Here is an 18155-nt window from a genome sequence, read left to right as displayed (position 1 = left end):
TAATCATTTTTGAGCATCTTGAATTCTCTTGACATCCATGTGTCAGCCATTCACCCATTCAAGATCTCTCTGACTAAAGCAGAAACTGGAAAATTGGGCATTTTGTTGCCCAAAAGACAACAACAGTGAAGATAATTTGACAGAGGATTTTAAAAAAGAGGATTAAAGAAAGGCCAGCAGACATTATTAGAATAGATCCCTGTTAATAGATACCTTTATATTTACATGATAAGCATGATTAAACACTTTAAATCCTTTGTTCCTTAATGTCTTTCTCAGTATTTGCCTCTTTTTTAACTCTCACAACAACATGAGCTAAGAAAATGATGCTTTGTATCTTTACATACTAGCATGTAAACATGTAATGACACAGTTATGTCAGAGTTTACAGCGCAACACACTGCACCTACTCCAGGTGAAAGAAAACAACACTTCTCTACTGCAGCAGCTGTCATGAACACCCAGTCAGCTGCTGCAGTAGTGAAGTGTTGTTATCTTTGACCTGGAGTAGGTGCAGTGTGTTGTTCTCTGACATAACCACTTTATTATATAAGACTAATCTGGTTTTGTTGTCCTGAAACCACCACCTCCAACTCTGAAAGTGGCAAATTGAAGGTATGGCCAGCTATGACTTGTGAGTCACCAAACAAATGCTGTGAATTCCCCGAAAACTGCATCATGTTTGAGTGTTGGTTGTGTTCTCAGCTTTACTGTTGCGACTATTAATCCTTAAACCCACACCTCGGGTCTAAAGAGACTCCATCTATTCCTTAAACTATTGTTTTTTACTTAGTTATTAGTTGAAATCATGTTTTTGTAATGTTTATAAGGCCTTTAGAAATCTAAGGTATGTAAGAGTGTTTTTGTATTTCTTGTATTTCCACAAGGCAGTGACAGTGATTTGTGATTACCATGCTGTTTGGTACATGCAGTTCATTGAGCAATTACAGTAGGCTAGTCCATGTGTAGCACAGCACAATATGTTTACAAGATTGTATAGGCTTCTAGGAAATATATAGAGACGTTTTGAAAATAGCATTTTTAGAATCCATAAGTAATTGGGTGGAAAAAAACTAAAAAGTGCACCAAGTTTCTAAAGACTTGGTATAGCCTATGTATGGTTTGGTTTAATAATACTTAGATAAAACTGATCATCAAACTCGTCTCTACAAATTCCTCTCTTCATTGTGTAATTCCTCAGAATTTTTAATGATCTTTCTTTTGACATGCACAGGAAATGCACAAATGCAGGACAAATGCACTAATTGTTTTGGCTCATAGCAACATGGCATCATGACTTTGCGTAAATATATACGCCACTTTCATAAAGCCAAATGGCGTGTTATTTTACGCCATTTTCAGCTATCCACGTGTATGATACACGCTGGATACAGCTGATGTAAACAGACCCACCACGTGGCCTCGCCACGTTGCGCGTTATCGCGAGAACAACGTCACAGCCTGTTAAGAAAAAAAAATGGTTGAGTTTAGGAAAAGAACACAGGGAAAGGCTTTAGTAACAAAACAGTGACAAAAACACGGAAAATAACGACAAAAACACGCTTACGACAACAACAAATGGTTGGGTTTAGGAAAGAAACATTGGGTAAGGCTTATTAAAAACAAAAACTTAAAAAAAAAATCGCAACACGCAGTGCGCAAACCCGGCTCTCCCAGGTGAAAGTCCTGTGTTTTACTCATCCGCCACCCCAACCCAACCTCCCATCCTATTACCCAATCCCCCATTCCTTTATACCACTCGCTACGGAAATGGACTCGCAATATAGGCCAATGGCGGCCGATTTGCGTTGATATACACGCAAAAATGCGATTATGCATCTTGATAACACGCAAAAACGGAATACAAATTGGCATGTCATACATACGCCAATTCATGAGATCAGTCTGCTCATAGGCATGTCCCTGTCTCTCATCACTATTATGCAAAGTGTCACAAGCCAGAAAAACACTGCACTGGAAAATGGTTTTGTGCGGTGGGATATGCTCAATAAACAAACATTAAACCATGAGGACCACATGGCCCATGGAGGAAAGTGTGGTTTTTTTAATATGCACATTTCTGCATCCTGTGCTTGTCTCCATGACAACAGGGACTCAGATGGAAGCTGTTGCTGCACTTTCCTTATACAGTGGCCTAACTGCTGAATGAAACCTTCTCTGTTCATGCTTTTTTTCCCTTTTTGTCCTCGCACCTCTTCTTCTCTTCTTCCTCCCTCCTGAGCTCTTCTTTTCTCTGACAATGAAGCTCAGAACACGTACATGCTGGGTGCACACAGCCATTGAGCTTACTGATGTCATGTTTACATTTGTGGGAAGTATATGGACAGTACAGTGCAGTTTGAATTCAATTGTTATGCATTTTTTTTGCAAATTTGTAAATTCTATTGTATTGTTATACTGTATACTTTAACAGTATTTTTTTATATTTCTTACTTTCCTTTCTGTTTTTATTCTTTATATGTTAAGTGAGTGTTGTACTTGGAGAGCAAAGATTAACCAGAGTCAAATTCCTTGTTTGTTTACGCAAACCTGGCCAATAAAGCTGACTCTGATTCTGAAGATTAAATGTTCTTAAATGCAGCAATGACTTAATCATCTAGACATAATAATAAATAGTTTGTTACTATATTTATTCTGTTTTTTGCATTCTGCAAACTGGTAATCATTTTGTCTTTCCCCTGTTGTGTATTCTTCATTGTTTCATTTTCTTTTTTCCTTGGTATATGTTTTCTTGTGTTTGCTTGATTTGCAGTCCCAAAAAGTGTCTTTTTGCCTCTTCAACATTGTTAACTAGAACACATTCTTCTGGATTGTTTTTTGGAATAAAACTTTCCACATTTTGCTAATGTAAACAGCAATGTGCAAACAAGATGGGTTGCCAGGCTCTACAGTCGCTTATTGTGGAGGCAGTTTGGTAAGATAAGAGTTTAATGAGGCATCATCTATCATTGCTGACATCATTTACAGAGCCCAGGAAATTAATGGATACCATTTTTGTTTGGCATGCACTACTGGATAATAAAGAGCTAATTGTGCATTAGACTGCTTGAGATTTCTCTGTTACAGAATAACAAAGTTCACATCTTCATTCGGTCTTGAGACCAAATTGATTTCTAACGTCCTCTGCATGTCTAGAGCCCAGTTTCATTGTTTTTGCAAATTATGCAGTGAAAAAGAATTGTTTTCAGCTTGCATGCATTGTTTACGGTACTTCATTAAAATAAACCACATAAAACATTCATGCTCATTCACATTCATAAGATATAGAATGCAGTAATTTGCCATTTCTGCTGTGAGTGGTTAGTAAGGGGTTCACACAATATAAATACTCGCATTATCCATTAAATAGCAGTTAGTTTTTGATTTGCTTTCTCATTCCTCAGGATTTGTGCACTTTATTGTAAAGATAATTGAATTGTTACTATTTCCATTTTTGGGATTTAAGTATTGAGGTTAAAGGTTTGGTTACTAATATATCTTAGTTTATAGAAGTAAATACGGAAAGTTTTGTGTAATGTGTTCTTCTGAACACTCGGTGGAGCAACAGATGATCAAAAAATGAATTGATTTGAAGTGCTGCAGTGCCATCTTGTGGTGAACTACTCAATATGTTTCCACAGTCTGCAGGCCTTTCTGAATGACAGAAATACAAGAATCATATATATTATGTAACATGCCATATCCATAAGAACATATATTTCTGTCAGTGTTAAGCCACAAATTTAAAACCATAACGATTTAGAGCTTTGCTTCATATGGTAAGAGGGTCATGTTACTCAGCTGTAACTGGTTTCTGGGAGAACAGGTGGAACTTGGCCTCTTCTTTGGGGGAAATCTCCTTTTTCCAGAGCAGCTTTAACCACCTGTGGGTCTTATATTTACCAGCGGAAAGTGAAGATGACACACACATTCCCCACTTTGTTTGATTCCACTTTCCACTTTAGCTGTTCCAGAGGCCCTGTTTCTAGTTCCCTGTATTGTTTGAGGGTTGTTATGATGAGGAGTCTGTGAATTGGCATAAAGCACGTGGGGCTTCACTTCATTTTAACATGCTTCAGAGCATTGTTGAATGGATGGATTGAATTATTTAAGATGGAAAGGTAGTTAAAAAGTATTGTTTAGGAACAATAAAAAAGTAAAAGGCTGAACAAACATGTTTTACCAGTTTATGGAGAGCTTTAGAGGGATATCTAAGACTATGTTGCCACTCGTGACATGGAGGTTGCTGCAAGGAAAGTGGTTGAGCTTCAGCTGTTGTTATGAACCGAGGACCTGGGTGACCGGACAGCCTTGCATCTGTTGGTCGACAGATGCAAAGTTATTACTGTGCTGAGCAGTTGTCCTGTGTTTTGCAACTAAGTGTTATTATAGCGGAAGGTGCAGAGCCCGCAATGAGAGTGATGTGTCCATTCACACATATGAACATAAGTGAACAAACAACAAATATTTCATAAATAAAATATAATAAATAATAAAGCTAAATAATATTACTTTGTGTGTCTAAAGAGTGTATGCAGCAAACAAAACAGAAGAATAATGATGCATGTTGATTTGTATTGCTAAGCAATATTTTATTAAAGCTATAGTGCGTAGTTTCTGTCGCCCCCAGGAATTCTAAGTAATGACAACAAAACTGTTGGCGCATCCAGATGATACAAGCATTACGTGATCGCACACGCGCCTACACCCATCCTCCATGTAGTTTCTCGTAGCCAAGGAGGACACGGAAGATAAAAAAAAAACATGATGGACTCTTGAGAAGAGGTAATTATCTTTACTCTAGCTTTTGCGCGGGAAAGTCACCGGACGACACAATCTTCTGAACAGCCATACTGAGAAATACAGAGAGAGTTGTGTGGCACTGATAGTCTTAATTAGCTTTGTAGCAACTCATTTGGCAATGGCTTGAATGTAACGGACGTTTATTAATATCCAAAAGTTACGCACTAAAGCTTTAAACAGGCATGTGACATGCATGCACCTTTCCATCCTCTCAGATGCTATTTGATGTTATTAGACTGTGGGTTGTATTTTGACAGGAACGCCAATGAAACTGTAGCCCAAAGTTTTAAGGGGAAACCCCCTCAACCTTCCTGCCAGAATGCGGCTTGTTTTGCCAGTCAAATCAGCTGCTCTTAAGATATTTTAGAGGAGAATTGAGGACAAGAGAGAGGGAGGCGGGAGAGAAATTGGAATGACAAGCAAGTGATACCTTAGTCTAGTATGGTGGTGCCAACCTGCCTTGTGATGAAAGATCATGAGTGATATGTGGAAAGTCCCTGCAGGGCAAAAACACAAGACCAAAAGCACTCTTTCTTTACCTCCTAAGGGAAATCAACATCACATTTTGATGATGATTTTGTTAAATTCATTTTGTTGTTGTTTTATGTTGTGATGGGGAAGTCCTTTGGGCAGAGAGGGTGATTGGGCTTCAGGATGCGGAGGGAGTCTAGAATTATGGGCGATTGAAAGCTTTTCTGGACCGGGTTCAAGAAGTGCTGACGAAGCAAGACTAAACATTGCAAACCGCAGTTGAAAGATTTGCACATGTGCTGTCTCCCCCTGCACTCCTGCCACCCCGGGATTAGTCCCATCCTGGGAGAGCGGCTACATTTACATGTGTGCAGGCAGGCATGCACACACACACTCACACACACACACACACACACACACACACACACACACACACACACACACATACATACACACACACACACAGACTTTACATGCATTATGCACCCTATAATTGGAGAAAAGGAAGGAAGGCAAAGCTAAGAAAGAGAGAGGTTAGTGTCAAGAATGATGGGAACTGAGAAAAGAATTCCTGAGTAACCACAATCAGCAGCATAAATACAGGCAGCTACCCCATTGGTGCAGGGCTAAAAATCCATTGTAAGTTAGTCTCTATATAGACATGTAACAAAAAAAACAGAATATATCATCATTTAAAAAAAAGTGTTGAATAAAATCCCAAATGGGTTTATGAAGGCATCTGACCAAAAAATAAAGAAAACAATGAACTAGAATTTGATTCAGTCAATCAATTTTTTGCTATTGAAACTTGAATTTGGGGGAGAGGGAGGCTTTGAGTGTTTGTACAGATGAAGTGTGATATATATATATTTAATAAAATTTATGCTTTTGAAACAAATTTTGTAGAAATTTCGATTTGCTCACCTGGCCCAGATTTTAAATACATACAGTACCAGCCATGCTTCACATTACTTTTCCCAAGAACCTTTCTCGGGGCAGATATTTTGACTTGTTAGCAAGAAGCACTAATGTAACTAATAATATTAATTATGGCTTTGTTCCACTTACACATGCCATTAAGCACAATACAGACAACAAGTTACACCAGTACACCTGCCTGCTGGGAAATACCTAAACCAACTTCATTATTTCAAGTACTGTAGATGAGATGTTAAACAACCCTTATTTTTTTGCTGAAAAACTTCTGGATAAACTTTATCCAGAAGTGCCTTAAATTATTTGCCAAATCCAGTGATTTTGTCTGTTATTTAGTAGATTTCTGACCTCCAGTAACCCTCACCAGTTAGCCGGCCTGTCTAGTTTCCCTGTTCCTGCCCCTGCAGCAGCGAGAGCACCTCTTCTCAGGGATATCACACCGCAAAGCAGTGAAGGATCTGTTTTATTAAAAACCAGTCAACTCCCCAAACTACAGATCACTTTTCACATTTGATCATATAATCCCTGCACACCATCCTACCCCACTTCAACACTGCCAGGAAGTGAAATGCTAGCTACCTGACTAGCTGTGTTTGTGTATTTCCTATGCATACCTTTGTACAAAATCTTTGGCAGTTGTGATTCAATGTAGCAGAAGAGAGATCATGATAGATTTTCTAACTCTATAAAGACATCCAGATCAAATTAGCACAAGTTCAACAGCAACTGCAAAAAGAATAAAACTTCCTTTCTAATCGGATCATTTAAAAACAGTGGAGATATAGCTGGAGTTCGGTTCTGAAATAAGAGTATGAAATCCATTTCTTTAGCAACATATATTCTCTCTTGTTCTGTGGAAAGCTTTACCATTTTCTTTGCAGCCCACTCCTCTTCCGCAAAACCATAAAAAACTGTCCGGCAGTACCAGGGGCAGTCTAGCACCAGGCCTCCTGCCTATAAGGGGTCAAAGTTCACGCTCATTAGCTGCTACAGTGAATAGTTTGCCTTTCTGGCACAAGCGAAAGTTCACTACGTCACCCGCCTCGCAGCTTGGTCTTCTCTCTGCCTTTCTCTCTCATGTGTTGTTCTCAGACCTTTTATAAAATTTGACACTGCCATTTACTTCATAACCATGTGACATCATGGCTCTGTCACTAAGACAAATGGTGATTTTTCAGATTTTTTTTAGTTAAGAGTGATGCAGCTAGCTGGGTTGCGACATGTGACTGGAAGTGGGTCGTAAAACGACTTGGATAATGGAGCGTTGGATCTCTTCTTTTGACTCTTGGCTAAAGAACTGAGGAGAGACTTATAAGAGAGACTTTTATCTGTGGTCATGAGGAAATTTATGCATTCAGTATGTGAGATTTAAATTTGTTTTATTAAATCTTTTTGTTAAGTGTTTTTATGAGTACACAACCAGGAAGCTGCTTAATGACAGGCAGACATTTGATCTCAGGTTTTTGTTGATTTTGAACCCAAACCAGGCGGTTTACTTTTTTGGGTTCTGGCTGTGGGTGTCCTTACTGAGTGCTACGCGTTATGCTTATTCGTGGCCTTCCTGAAAAGTCAACATAGTGCTGTCAAACATCGTTGTTCCTTCTCTATGAAATATCATGAATATAATTGTCCCTGAGCACTGACTGTTGTCAAGCTGATTCTCAATGTGGGAAAAAATAATGGAGCAGGACCAAGCCAAACATATGGAGTAGAGAAAGGTAGGACTGGAAACCACAGGCTCCAGGCTTATACTCCAGTCTTGTATTACTTGCTGTTTGTGGTCAAGGACGACCCACCCCGTCACAAACTCCACATTTGACCATTTACCTACACTGAGTCATCCCTTCCATCTCACATCATTCACATCGCAGAACACCAAGTTTGGAGTGATGCAATGGCAACAAGCTAGCACGACCGTGAAGTTTGTGCATGTTTTATCTTTCACCCTCTAATAGCTTGCCTTATAATATCTTGCCTTCAAACAGCAAACACGCTGCTCTCATTTTCATACATTCAAATCATCATCACTTCTACTGGTCCAAATATAACATGCCGTAACCATTTGCATCGAGCAGCGTTTAGCTGCTGCAGTCAAATCAAACTGCTGGTCTCCAGCACAGCGGTGACAGTTATCAAACACTGTTCCAACATCGTAAAGCAAAGTGCTGGGCCTATATGTCCTCTCCTTGCCAGTGAGAGCAAACAATGGTCAGGGACCCAGGGTTGAGTTTGAGGCGTCAGAACATTGTGCAGTGGGTGACCTTTCAACCATGCTGAGGTTAGTTGCTCTCACCATAGCTCAGCCTTAATGAACTCAGCAGACTCTCACTAGCCATGCTCAGTCCCAGCTCTTTCTCGCTACAGCTGAGGCCACAGTGGGTCTCGCTGTAGCAGGAGAAGGGTAAGACAGAGAACGAGGGTGAAAGCAAGTGTCATGATTGCTTTAGCCCCAATTTGTGTCTGTTGCGATCCTGTTCAGACCCTTTTGTCCTAATAAAGCTGATCAGGTTCTAGGGTTTGGTGTTGAGTCTAAAGTGTTGACAGTTCTGTGTTGTGTAAGAGAAAACAGCCAGGACGAGGTAAGCAGGTTCATATCTGATTGATGCTACACATTTGTAATTCTTGGGAGGTGTTAACGACTGAATGCAAAAGAAGAGTGAAAAAGACAAGTAAATGAATTGCTTTGAAATATTGAAATATCAAAGTATTGAAATATTTGTTGCTAAATGCTATAACACATTTCACTACAACTGCAAAGTGGGCAACCTGTCAGGAGATCATTGTGCTTAATACAGTGTGTAGATCATTTTAAACTCGAAGTAGGGAGCAGGAGTGTTTTTCAGTGTCTGGACTGTGGGTTGTGTAAATGCCCCTTCAGCCACTTGCTTTTTAGGTCCTCTGTGACCCACAAAAACAACACAAACAATACACACACACACACACACACACACACACACACACACACACACACACACCTCTCTTGCTGGCCCACTATTGTTTTATTATTTAACAATGGATTCAGTTACATAATGAACCCAATCTATATCAAAGGCTGGACCAGGGATAGACTGGCATTGCTCCAAGTCCATCAGAATGGGCCAAAACCACATGGGAGAACAAACTCTTCCCTATTTTTCCCCTCTCCCCTGCTCTTTGTCATACCACAAAATATATCAAGTGTGAGAGGATGGACATGTGTTGCTGATCATATGTGTATTAAACAAATATTGCAATGGTCATCTAATATGTTGCGGTGTACTGTCCGTTTTAAGTACGGCCCAGAAATCAGAGAAAGTGTGGCATCCCAGACATGGGTTTTAAAATGCATTCCTCATGGCACTACAGTATATGGGCTTGTGAGAATTCAGCCAGTGAGTATAGAAAATCCACCCGCAGGCTTGTGGGGTATATATGCACTAGGAGGGTAAATGGGTTTCGATGGGCTCTGCTGTTTTGTCTGAATCGCCATGTTGCGCTGGGCGACAAGAATTGGTGCTCCCACAGAGTGCGCTCACACACGGCTCTGCCAACACTGAGCTACATTTAAAACTCTGGTCCTGCTGTCCCTGCCGCACTTTCTGCCAAGCAGCTCCGCAAACAAGAGAAATAAAAGAAATATTTTTCTTTCTTTTCTGTCTACCTGAGACTTCCCAGCCTTCTCTGCGTTCCCTCCTCATCCTCTTTCTTTTCCTCTCTCGTCATCATATTCTGTTGGCTTCTTGTCACTCTTCCATTTTCTCCCCTTGCTTTGTCTCTACCTCTACTACCTCTGTGTATCAGTAGCATGAAAGATTTGTGGCAAATGTTCCTCCCACACTAATAATCCAGGGTCTTACAAGATCCCACATGATGGTTGCTCAGTGTGTGTGTGTGTGTGTCTCGCTCTCTCTCTCTCTCTCTCTCTCTCTCTGTCTCTCTCTCTCTCTCTCCTGTGTCACTGGTGACAGAGGTGTGTGTGTGTGTGTGTGTGTGTGTGTGTGTGTGTGTGTGTGTGTGTGTGTGTAGGGGTGCCAGTAATATGCTAATTCATCATTATTAAATACAATGGCCAGAAGAGAGATTCCCTCATTGAAATAAAAATTGTGAACTAATGATTGTGGGTCTCAATAACCCACAACTTATGTCATTGCGGCTGCATACTGTACAATTCTTGATAGCTTCTTATTTATAATGAGCAGAAGATTTTCAGATAATTTGTCTTTTTTAAAGCTCTACTCCTTTGCATTTCAAAGGGGACAAAGAAAGCGGCCGTCAATCATCAACGTCTTCCCAGTGTGACTAACACAGGATCGTAAAGACACTCGAACACGAACAGACACGAAGTGTGAAGGGAAAAAGGTTGAAATGACTTCAAGTAAAGATGGAGAAAGTACATGAGGATGGAATCCTGCCACAGTGTATCAAAAGCAGAAAGCTGTGACAATGAAAACACAGCCATAGTTACTAATCAACAAGTCTTAAAGCTGTGGAAAGAAGATGAGCAGCTATGCTGCCACCCCATTCACAATTGAGATGTGCCAAGAAAGAAGTGAAAAGGAGAGAACAAATGAAAAAAAGATAGTGAAAGACTGTGGACAACTGTTCAGAGAACACAACATGACCAGATGTCAAATTGTTGCTGTATTTTTTCAATATTCTTTCATTCTTTTCTCCCTTCTAGAAAATAAATAAATTAGCAACACTCCACCTGTGGTGGCTGTTTGTTTCAACACCATCACTCTCGCCCTTTTACAGTGCTGATAAACCCCACTTTTGGCAAAATAATAATATCAAACCTTTGTTTTTATACTTTTATGAGTGTGTGATTTTTAACAAATTTTATAATGACTACCAGTAGGTTTCATTAATCAGAAAAGTAAAGTAAACTGACAATCTCTGACTTTCCGTAGTGCAGTTATCCCTTCCCATCTGGCACTCAGAGCAGGTTGAAACAGACACTGAGAATTATTTGCAATAGTTTTAGACCCAGTTCTGATTATCTTTTCAGTAAACAACCACAATCAGCCACTCCACTGGGACAGATTTACTTCAAAATGGAATTTGTTTTCAATGCCTTATTGAAGCACCAGCTTTAAAGATTTTCTGATTACAAAGTTTTCAAAGAGCTTTATTTTGATCCCTCTTGATTTACCAATATATATTTCAACCCTTAAACCACAAACAAACTGCAATTTTATAGACATTTAAACCAAAACCGTTATGGTTTGGACTTCCAGACACTTCGAAAGAAGCTCTGTTTTTCTTCTCAGACACACAAGTAGCTAAACTGATTGAAGTTAGCGCCAGGTCCTCACAGGAACTGGTTGATGTAAGTATCACTGGCCAATCGCAGGTTACCTTGGAGGAGCCAGCAAAAATTTAGTGGCATTTCGAGAGCCAGAGTGTTGGCACTGTGCTTTCCTCCCTTCTTCTCTCTGCGGGCCCATCCGTGAGGAACTGGGGAAGTCGACGTTGGTTCTGTCTGCCACCCTGTTTTGCTTGGCCTGCTCATGCCAGCAAACACTGGAGACTCCAATAACAAAATAGAGTCATTTTATTTAGTAAGAAGAACAAGGAGACAAGGCAAAATAAGCCTCAGGAAGTCATTTACTTGGGCAAAGTGGCTAGAATTTAGTTGAACGTGTTTGCTTTGGAGACAGTGTGACATACTGTAGCAAACAAGTGGGTCAGATGGCTTTTTTTAAAGAATCTACTGTATACCAATTTGAATTGATATATATGTTGTTAAAGTTCTAGGTGCAAATCTCTTAGTCACAATGTTATCTGCAAATTGTTGCATATTTTATAATGAAATAAACGTAGATAAACATAAAGTAGAAAGTAGTTCTAGTTCAAAAAGGCATCACCTAAATGTATGAGAATGATCGATACATTTCAGTTGTGGTGGAAGCAACATACAGAAATAAGGGTAGTACTACATGATGAATTCATGCTTTTTCATGCATGAAGTCATTGTAAATAATGTACCATTATTATAAAGTGTTGTCACTTCATCTGTTGTAGAACTCCTTTTATTATTTGCTAACATATTTTCTTCTTTTTGTAGACAAAAGAAAATGCCATCAATGATGAGACATTGGCTCAGAGAACTTAAAAGAGACTCGGTGCATCAAGTGGACTCAGGCTGGGCTGATTCAGTGGCCAGCAATAACCAAGCTTTATGTCCACTTCATTTCCCTTGCAAATCAGCCTCACATTCTCAGAGTTTTCACAGTTCCCAGCTCCCTCTTTTTCCCCGAAACATGCCCTGAGTCAGCCAGGCTCATTAAACAGGATAAGACTATTACCAGGCGAGTTATCCTGCTCCTAACAATGGGATGTGGTGAGGTGGTGGAAGCACCAGTTTCACTGGGTTCATCTCGCCTTCCCCCTTTATGTCCTCCGGGTCCAAGACCGCGACTCCCACTTCGGCCAATAACGCCCTTCCTTCATAAACAATAACTGTGACAGCTGGAATGTAGCAAAGCCTCAGTGTGGCGGTGTTAAAATTACTGTAAATTATATTTCATTTCCAATTTCTGCATATATGTGCATGGGAGAGTTTATGTGGGTGTAGGCATCTACTGTATGGTACACTGTACCCGATGTGAGTTTTTGTCTATAAATGTGCAGTTCTTCTCAGGCAAAGTTGCAAATGCAGCGTAAAAATTTTCATTCATTCATTCATTCATTCCTTCATTCAGTATACTGAAGACCCCCATTCCAGTTCATTTTTGTTTTAGCTATTTACAGTAAGGCTTTCCAGAGGCCCAATCAGAAACTGTGGACAAGTTCCAGGGAAACAGGACCCAAGCACCCTGAAGAGCCTTTTTGCCTCACTTTTATTCACTCCTGTTCTTTCTCAAGAGTTCCTCCTGAAAGTATTTGGCAAACACTGGTGATAAAAAAAAGACTTTGAGGGAAGAAAAACAACAAGTCGTTCTTGAGCCACCCACACCCCATCTGCTGTGGTATTATCTTCTTTTATTATCTACAGATTATGTGCGCTGATATGATTTCTACAGTTTGGTCTGGTGGTCATTGTGGTTGTTATTGTTGGTTTTTTGTTGTTTGTGGAGCACTGTGATATGAGACAGCGAGGGGGGAAAAATCCTCCCCCATGTGCATCTAATCGTCCATTCAGCACCCTCTTAATGGCTTGTCAGTTCCCCTTGCCCTTCTATTTTCTGTCCAATTAATTCCTTTCTAGCTCTCCGGATAAAGGGACACAATGGAGCCCCTCCACAGCATAATGAATCATTAAAATTCAGCAGCGCGGCCCTGGCACTTGGCTTCTCCCTGGGCTGGTTAGGGACGGCTGCTTGGCATGCATGCCAGGGCCAACTTGAGCATTCTACCCGCTGAACCAACAGAGATGGGATCTCTCCTCATTCCTCTCTTGTCGGTGGTTTAACGAAGAAATCTGAACTTAATATTTTGGTTGATGCGTCTATAGCCACATATAAACTCAAGGCCCTGTAAGGTCAGAAGGTTATGAGAGTGGCACTAAGCTGTTTGCTGCAACATGGCAGTTTTATTTTTTTTTAACACCTGTATATTTCTTCAAAAACTGACTAGATAAAAAGCGTATGAGCTCTACAGCAAGATGTATTTTTCATTTTGCAAAAGTCATTGATAGACTTACATGTCCACCTGAGTAAAGTTAAATTTACTGTGAAGGTTTATTACTGTCACTTTGGAAAACTGAGAATAATAAAATCATTCACTGGTCTCCCCTCTCAGCTGTAGCTCACAATACAGATGTTAGACAAGCTGGTATCCAGCGTAAAGGCAAACTTCAATGCAATTAATTCTATTTGTTTATTTTTTTTCACAAATAGTTTACAAATATTAAAGAAATACGAACAAAAAGTTGAAGCTCAATATGGACGTAAATAAGAATGACAGAAAGACAAATATCAAGAAAAAGTACCTTTTTATTAAAAAAAAAAAAATGGCCAGCAAATGTGTTAGCTGTGCATGTATGAATGAAACTCTAGTTAATATAACAACAATAATTTTCACAGCCTTTCTCAAAATTATACACCAGAATATACAAAACACAGTTCCGTGGACAAAAGTTAGAGCTCGATGCTCAGTACGTTTCGCATACAGCATCTCACAGAACATTACAAACCAAGGCTGAAAGGAATGATATCAAATTAAGGATATAATCAGGAGTAGGTTAACTGTAGGATTCTCTGGTGTTGATTACTGATTGTGTGCTGCCTGGAGTATGTTAATAATTCAATTTCATACTGAAATACTGACAAGAAGCATTAGAAGGCACAAAAACGTTTTGCTTGAGACTGCAGCAGTGAGTTGCCACTTGATGGTTGATGAGATAAATATGGGCAAATACTCACACACTCTTCATTTCCTCCTTAAACCCTAAACAGTCTTCTGTGAGTAACGGATGAATTCAAAGATAATTTGAAGAGGTGATTAAGTATCATTTGGTGTGTATTACGTCATGGGATATGTATCTCTCTCGCAAGGAAATGGCTCACACATACAGAAGCACTTTATCTCCCTGACACACACACAGATGCATGTACATATAGCCTACATGTTCATCCACGTATGCAGGAGGTCCAGCTGACATGTCACTCAGAGTGTGTGGTGTTATTTTACCCCATTTCCTTTAACCCTAGATCATGACTAATCGCAATTTGCCAAGCATAGCTTTCATACACCTGTTCTGTCCTATGCGAGCATGTTAGGCCAGCTCTGTCTGCTTGCAGCTTGGAATGGAGATGTTACTGAAAAATGGTCTTCAATGGAATGATATTGAAATTGTGGTACTTGTATTGTCCTTCACTTCATTGACCTTTTTTTCATTAAAAACCAAACAGCACTGTAAATAACCAAACCCACATTACATGTGTTCATCTACTTAAGAACAAAAGAAAAACAATAATGTTTGAACATAAATACATATAAGACTTTTATGCCAAAATGACACTATAAGATTCATAAGAGCCATTTAGTTAAGACTGATCGACAGATGCAAATGGGGTGCGATATAGCTCTGGCCACTAATGTAAATTTCACTGCAAATTCACATAATCGGTCCCATGTACGTTCTCCAATGTTTCCTGCTTCTCCATCTGCTTCACAACAGAATTGAGCCAAAGCGTTTCTCTCCTACCTGACTCGGTGGCAGGCCTTTTGCTTTACCTCAAATGTTCACACACGTACAATCTTAAACTGGAAAAGATGGGGGATGTACAGGATGTAGGCGTAGGCGACATGTCCTCATGGAGGAGTTTTGGCTCACCAACAACACAATTTGTCTTTGTGTAAAAAAAAAAAAAGTCAGTGTTTTCATCGCAGCGATATAACTTTGTATAAAATCAGCAGGCACTTTTTTCTTTTGTTTGTTTCATGTTCAAATGGTCACAGGAAGCCTACTGCACACTTCTCCACCTGCTCCTTACTTCCTTCATTAGTAGTGCATCAATCTGAATGAGTCTCTGGTGCGAACTGACTGTTTCTTGTCCCCTCAGGGTCGAGACAGCGTGGTGTAGACGGGCTGGTCCCAGCTGGAGGTGGTGGGGCTGTGGGCAGGAGCCATGGACAGACTGTTAAGGATCGGGCTGCCGTAGGGCCGCCTGGATGAGTGAAAGTAGGGGTACTGGTAGAGGCTAGAGGGGTAGCCGGAGTAAGGGTTGTAATAGTTGGAGCTCTGGAGGTCAGTATAGTCACACTGGGAGCTGGAGAAAGAGGCTGCAGCCGAGGCAGCTGATGTGGCCGAGGTGACACAGGCCTGGCTACTGTAGGAGCCGTAATCGGAGTGTGAGGGTGACCCGTGGGAGTGCTCGCTGTAGTGGCTGGGGCTCAGTTGCTCCGTTTTGATATGGAGCCGGTGCTGGCCCACCTCGCTGGTGGAGGGAGCAGAGGAGGACATGGTGCCCTTGCGGCTCCACGTTGACCCGTTGGCGCCTGCATGGCTGTATGAGGGAATGTAAGGGCCACCAGGGGCTGGAGCCTGGCCGTGGCTGTGGTCTGAAGGCAGGGTAGAGGAGCCCGAGGCATGGCCATTGAGGGGGAGGTACTGGTCAAACTCGTGCACGTCGAAGGTCTCCATGTTGCTGATGACATCAGTGCTGAGCTCAGAGATGTCTACGTTGCTGAAGTCAATGTTTTGCCTGTTGCTGTCAACAAGACGACGGCCTTCGTGTTTCAGATCCTGCTTCACCCCGTGGTGCAGGTCTGTTTTGGGAGTAGTGGGCGGTGTAGGGGGACCATGGGGCTGCCCTGAAAAATAATACCAGACACAAAGCGTGAAGGTTCATCACTCTCATGATTCAAACTATTTACAACAGCCAAAAAATATGGAATTCCTAAAATAAAACTCAAAAACTAGTTGTGTTTGATGCATTATTTCTTATTTCTTCGGTTAAATTTGACATCATACCTGCATGTTCAGGGTGGTGGTGTCCATCAGTCATCCCTGCCAGTCCTCCCATTCCTGGTTCAGCTTTATACATGTGATGTGCCAGTTCTGCTCCTGAGTCTGAGTCGCTCTGGCCTGGTTTCATATTCTTCCGTCTCCGGGGCTGGTACTTGTAGTCTGGATGATCTTTCTTGTGCTGAACCCGGAGTCTCTCTGCTTCATCTACAAATGGCCTCTTCTCGCTTTCTGAGAGCAAACTATGGTGAAAACAAATTATAAAACATTAAAATGGGTGCAGTCAAACTAAACAAAAATAAAAAGATGAAATGGTTAGATGGCTCTAGTGACTTTAGAGCATTTTTTATTTATTGTCATGAGGTCAGAAGAAAATGACCCTTTTTATTTCTTTTAAATCATTTACATTCAAAATCTAAACTTTTCGAAATTGAATCAATAGATATTTGTTATGTAATTGCTAAAGCTGCTAATGTAATGTGCCCAAATCTACTTTTTTGTAATTTTTTTTAATATTATTGATTAACACTCTCTTTGTCCCTGCATTTCTTTTTTTATAAAATCAAATAAAATGTTGTCTTACCGCCACAGTTTTCCCAGAGTCTTGCTCAGCTCGGCATTGTGCAGGTGTGGATACTGATCCGCCAGCTTTCTGCGGGCCGCTTGCGCCCAAACCATGAACGCATTCATGGGTCTCTTGACGTGAGGTTTATTCTTCAGGGATCCGTTCCCCCTCACGGGCATAGGCACCAAGGACCAGTCGTACCCCTTGAGGACCTGAGAGACGGCATCCCGTATGCAAGCTGGGAACCGGTCGTCATCCTCCGAGTCTAGTTTCTTGCCCAAACTGGCGAGCAGGGATCCTTGGCCGTCGGAGCCCGTTGGTGAGGACGGAGCATCGGAGTCGGACTCGTCCTGGGACATGGAGCTGTTTGTACCAGATGGACTGCACGGCTGGTCGCTGCCACATTTGTCATGCTCCTCTGTCATTTTTAACATTACTTTCTCAGCCCTTTGGGGATGAAAATCCGAAAAAGCAATCTTCAATTAAAAACAAAAGGCAAATGTTACCAATTGAAGCGCGCAGCAAAGTGGCCAGTGCGCCTTTTACGCACGGTGCGCCACAGTAAATTCCTTTAACAATTTCAGTCAATGCGAGTCCGTTGTTTTCCTTCTGCTTCCCTGTTTGTTTGGCTTCGTTAGTCTTGTTTTCCTATGCTGTCATGGGAGGTGCAGTCGTGAAAGTTGTGATCTACAATGTGAGCTGTGGAGGTACACGTTACAGCAACTTGAGTTGGAGTTTTAAAATCGTCACTCCACCCTCCGCCTGGGATTGGCTGGAACAAATCACCACTTGCCCGCCATTGGTTCAGGTTTTTATGTGGGCTTAGTTATGATTTTTTATTTTTTTTTTATTATTATTGGTGACACGTTGTGTGACAAACAATTCTATAATGCTGTTAGTTAGTAAATGTACTGAATTCAGAAATTACTCAAATGTAAAAAAAAAAAAAAAAAACGTTGGATGTATAATATTTCGCTATTATCAATA

At 40.8% G+C, this 18155-nt stretch overlaps 1 protein-coding gene across 1 annotated transcript; it reads right to left on the bottom strand.

Moving 5' to 3' along the window:
• Positions 1–14108: 14108 nt before the first annotated feature.
• On the bottom strand, positions 14109–17883 carry LOC120575215 (transcription factor Sox-8). Its single transcript, XM_039825900.1, has 3 exons — positions 17187–17883; positions 16610–16845; positions 14109–16449 (listed from the first exon to the last, which is right to left on the bottom strand). Exons 1-3 carry the CDS (start codon positions 17600–17602, stop codon positions 15695–15697), a joined length of 1407 nt encoding a protein of 468 aa, XP_039681834.1. The 5' UTR covers positions 17603–17883; the 3' UTR covers positions 14109–15694.
• Positions 17884–18155: the final 272 nt, after the last annotated feature.

This window comes from Perca fluviatilis, chromosome 15 (genome assembly GCF_010015445.1).
Source record: "Perca fluviatilis chromosome 15, GENO_Pfluv_1.0, whole genome shotgun sequence".
NCBI lineage: Eukaryota > Metazoa > Chordata > Actinopteri > Perciformes > Percidae > Perca > Perca fluviatilis.
Note: the sequence above shows the minus strand (reverse complement) of the source record. Positions and strands in the feature narration are given on the sequence as shown.

Coding starts and splice junctions, on each gene's coding strand:
- LOC120575215 (XM_039825900.1), bottom strand. CDS start 17,602: ATGTTAAAAATGACAGAGGAGCATGACAAATGTGGCAGCGACCAGCCG. Junction 16,846..17,186: donor ACTCTGGGAAAACTGTGGCG/GTAAGACAACAT, acceptor TTTTCACCATAG/TTTGCTCTCAGAAAGCGAGA. Junction 16,450..16,609: donor CCACCACCCTGAACATGCAG/GTATGATGTCAA, acceptor ATTATTTTTCAG/GGCAGCCCCATGGTCCCCCT.